Raw genomic sequence first — 2,521 nt, 5'->3', positions numbered from 1 at the left:
GTTCGTGCCCATAATGGGCCAGAACTCCCCTTGTCTATCTACTCACAGCAGTCTACGATGGTTACATAATCTTAAAAACCCAACAGGTAGACTTGCCTGATGGGCATTAGAGTGAATGAAGTATCGGTTTACAATTATTCATCGTAAAGGCGCACTACATCACGTTCCAGACGCGTTATCGAGAATTCCAGAAGATCGGGAAGAAGCTCTAGTTGTCATCGCAGATGACGTGGACCGTTGGTACAATAGGAGAATAAGAAATGTACACAGTGTTGCCAACTTAGCGGTTTTACCACTAAAACTAGTGGTTTTAATCTTTCCCTAGTAGGCAAATTTTTTTTTTAGTGGCTAGTGGTTTTTTAGAGGTATAAGGCATAGAGGCATGAATCCATATCCTCTATAGGTAAGTTTATACCCTCCATAGGTAAATCAGTAAATCACAGCAAGCTTGTAGTGATCATATTTATATCATATATATAAATATATATATATATATATATATATATATATATATATATATATATATATGTATATTTTTTTTTCCCACTGTTTGCCGCTCAAATTGATCTTTTCATCTTGTTGTGCTATTCTTTCTTCATCACAATGTAACTATTCATCTACGACAATGGTATTTCATTGTTAATTTCGATGAACGACAGATAAATAAAGCTAGAAAATAGATAATCCATATATAATATAAAAGAATAAAATTTAATATAATTTATCTACAAGAATGTCTAGTCAGTATCATCAGAAATTTCGTAATTGTTGGCTGCAAGATCCACTATTAAAAGATTGGTTACAATCTATTGATAGTACTGCTGGTAAATTAGCTAAGTGTACGATGTGTGGTATAACTTTGAGGAATTATTATGCAGATTTAAAAAGTCATGCATCAACAAAAAAACATCAAGAAAATTCTAAGGTAAGTCGTGCTTACATATTTTATTTGTTTATTCATAAGTTAATATTTCAAAAAATGTTCAAGATTGTATTTTATTTTTACTATTATCACAAAATTTCTATGTACATGGTGACTTGATGTTAATTATGATTCTGGTAAATAGATATGTTCATATTCAATATATTTATAATATTTACAGCTTATTACTATTCAATCGAAGCTCCCGTTTAAACCAGTGGATACCAAAATTTCGAAAATCAAAGAAGCTAGGTTTTCATTGTTTACAGCTATGCACACGAGCTTAAGAGTGATTGATCACTTGGGTGAAGTTGTCAATCACTCTCTTACTAATGAACAAGACAAAATCAAGTTACACCGAACACAATGTTTAAAAATTATTATGAATATATGGGCACCACATTTTTTACAAATTCTCAGAAATGACTTAAAAGATCAACCCTACAGCTTATTAATTGATGAGTCTACAGATATCACTGTAATCAAGAACCTGGGTATCATAGTTATTTATTATATCAATAATTATAAAAAAATAGTATCTACCTATCTGACTTTAGTTCCGATAGTTGACTGTGATGCTAATGGCATTATTTCTGCGATAAAAGATACTCTAAAGCAATTCAATTTATCATTAACAAACATGATGGGCATTGGTACGGACAATGCGTCTGTCATAACAGGTATCAATGAGGGTGTTCACGCTAAGCTTAAAAAAGAGGTTCCTCATTTGATTTTAGTGCGTTGTATATGCCATTCATTACAGCTAGCCATCTCTAGCGCCGCAAAACAATTTTTACCTAGAAATCTAGAATACATAATCAGTGAAACCTACAATTGGTTTTCTCGCTCCGCATCCAGACAGGCTAAATACAAAGACTTTTATAAAACAATTAATGACGGACAAGATCCATTAAAAATTGTGCAATCATCGCAGACAAGATGGTTATCGATTGAATCTGCTGTATCCCGTATTTACAACCAATGGCTAGAGTTGAAAACTCATTTTTCTATAGTCAAATTAGACGAAAGATGTTATGTAGCAGAAGTTTTACACGGAATGTATAATAATGATATTAATTACGTATTTCTTGCTTTTCTTTGGTAAATTTAAAAGAAAGAGGACTGTCGCAAGATGACGAGAAAGCAATCCGCAACAGATGCATCACATTTATTATAAATTTGATTGATGAAAAAAAACACGACTACCGGACAATGTAAATATTATGAAAACTATCAAAAGAATTAGTGTAGACAGTGCATTAAATTCTAACAAGGAATCTATCACCGATTTAATTATACATTTTAACTCTAATAAAAGTGAGGATTTCAAAGCCCAAATAGATGATCAATGGTACCAAATTCACACTTTAAAGTGGTAAGAAACTAAGGATACCAAAAAATTTTGGTATGAAGTTTTAGAATTTAAGGATGCTCAAGGCCAAATAAGATTTAAAAAACTAGCCTGTTTTGCGATATCACTTCTAATATTACCTCACTCCAATGCTGATGTTGAGAGGCTTTTCAGCAATATGAATATAATTAAAAATAAGAAGCGTAATAAGATGGACCTGCCAATGTTGATATCACTTTTAACAGTGC

The 2,521-nt window shown here is 31.9% G+C and overlaps 1 protein-coding gene across 1 annotated transcript; it reads left to right on the top strand.

The window, feature by feature from the left end:
* The first annotated feature begins 733 nt into the window (after positions 1-733).
* LOC128667670 (uncharacterized) lies at positions 734-2,027 on the top strand. Its single transcript, XM_053738773.1, has 2 exons — positions 734-925; positions 1,104-2,027. Exons 1-2 carry the CDS (start codon positions 734-736, stop codon positions 2,025-2,027), a joined length of 1,116 nt encoding a protein of 371 aa, XP_053594748.1.
* The last annotated feature ends 494 nt before the right edge of the window (positions 2,028-2,521 follow it).

Source organism: Microplitis demolitor, chromosome 4 (assembly GCF_026212275.2).
Source record: "Microplitis demolitor isolate Queensland-Clemson2020A chromosome 4, iyMicDemo2.1a, whole genome shotgun sequence".
NCBI lineage: Eukaryota > Metazoa > Arthropoda > Insecta > Hymenoptera > Braconidae > Microplitis > Microplitis demolitor.
This window is presented reverse-complemented; position numbering and strand designations above follow the sequence as displayed.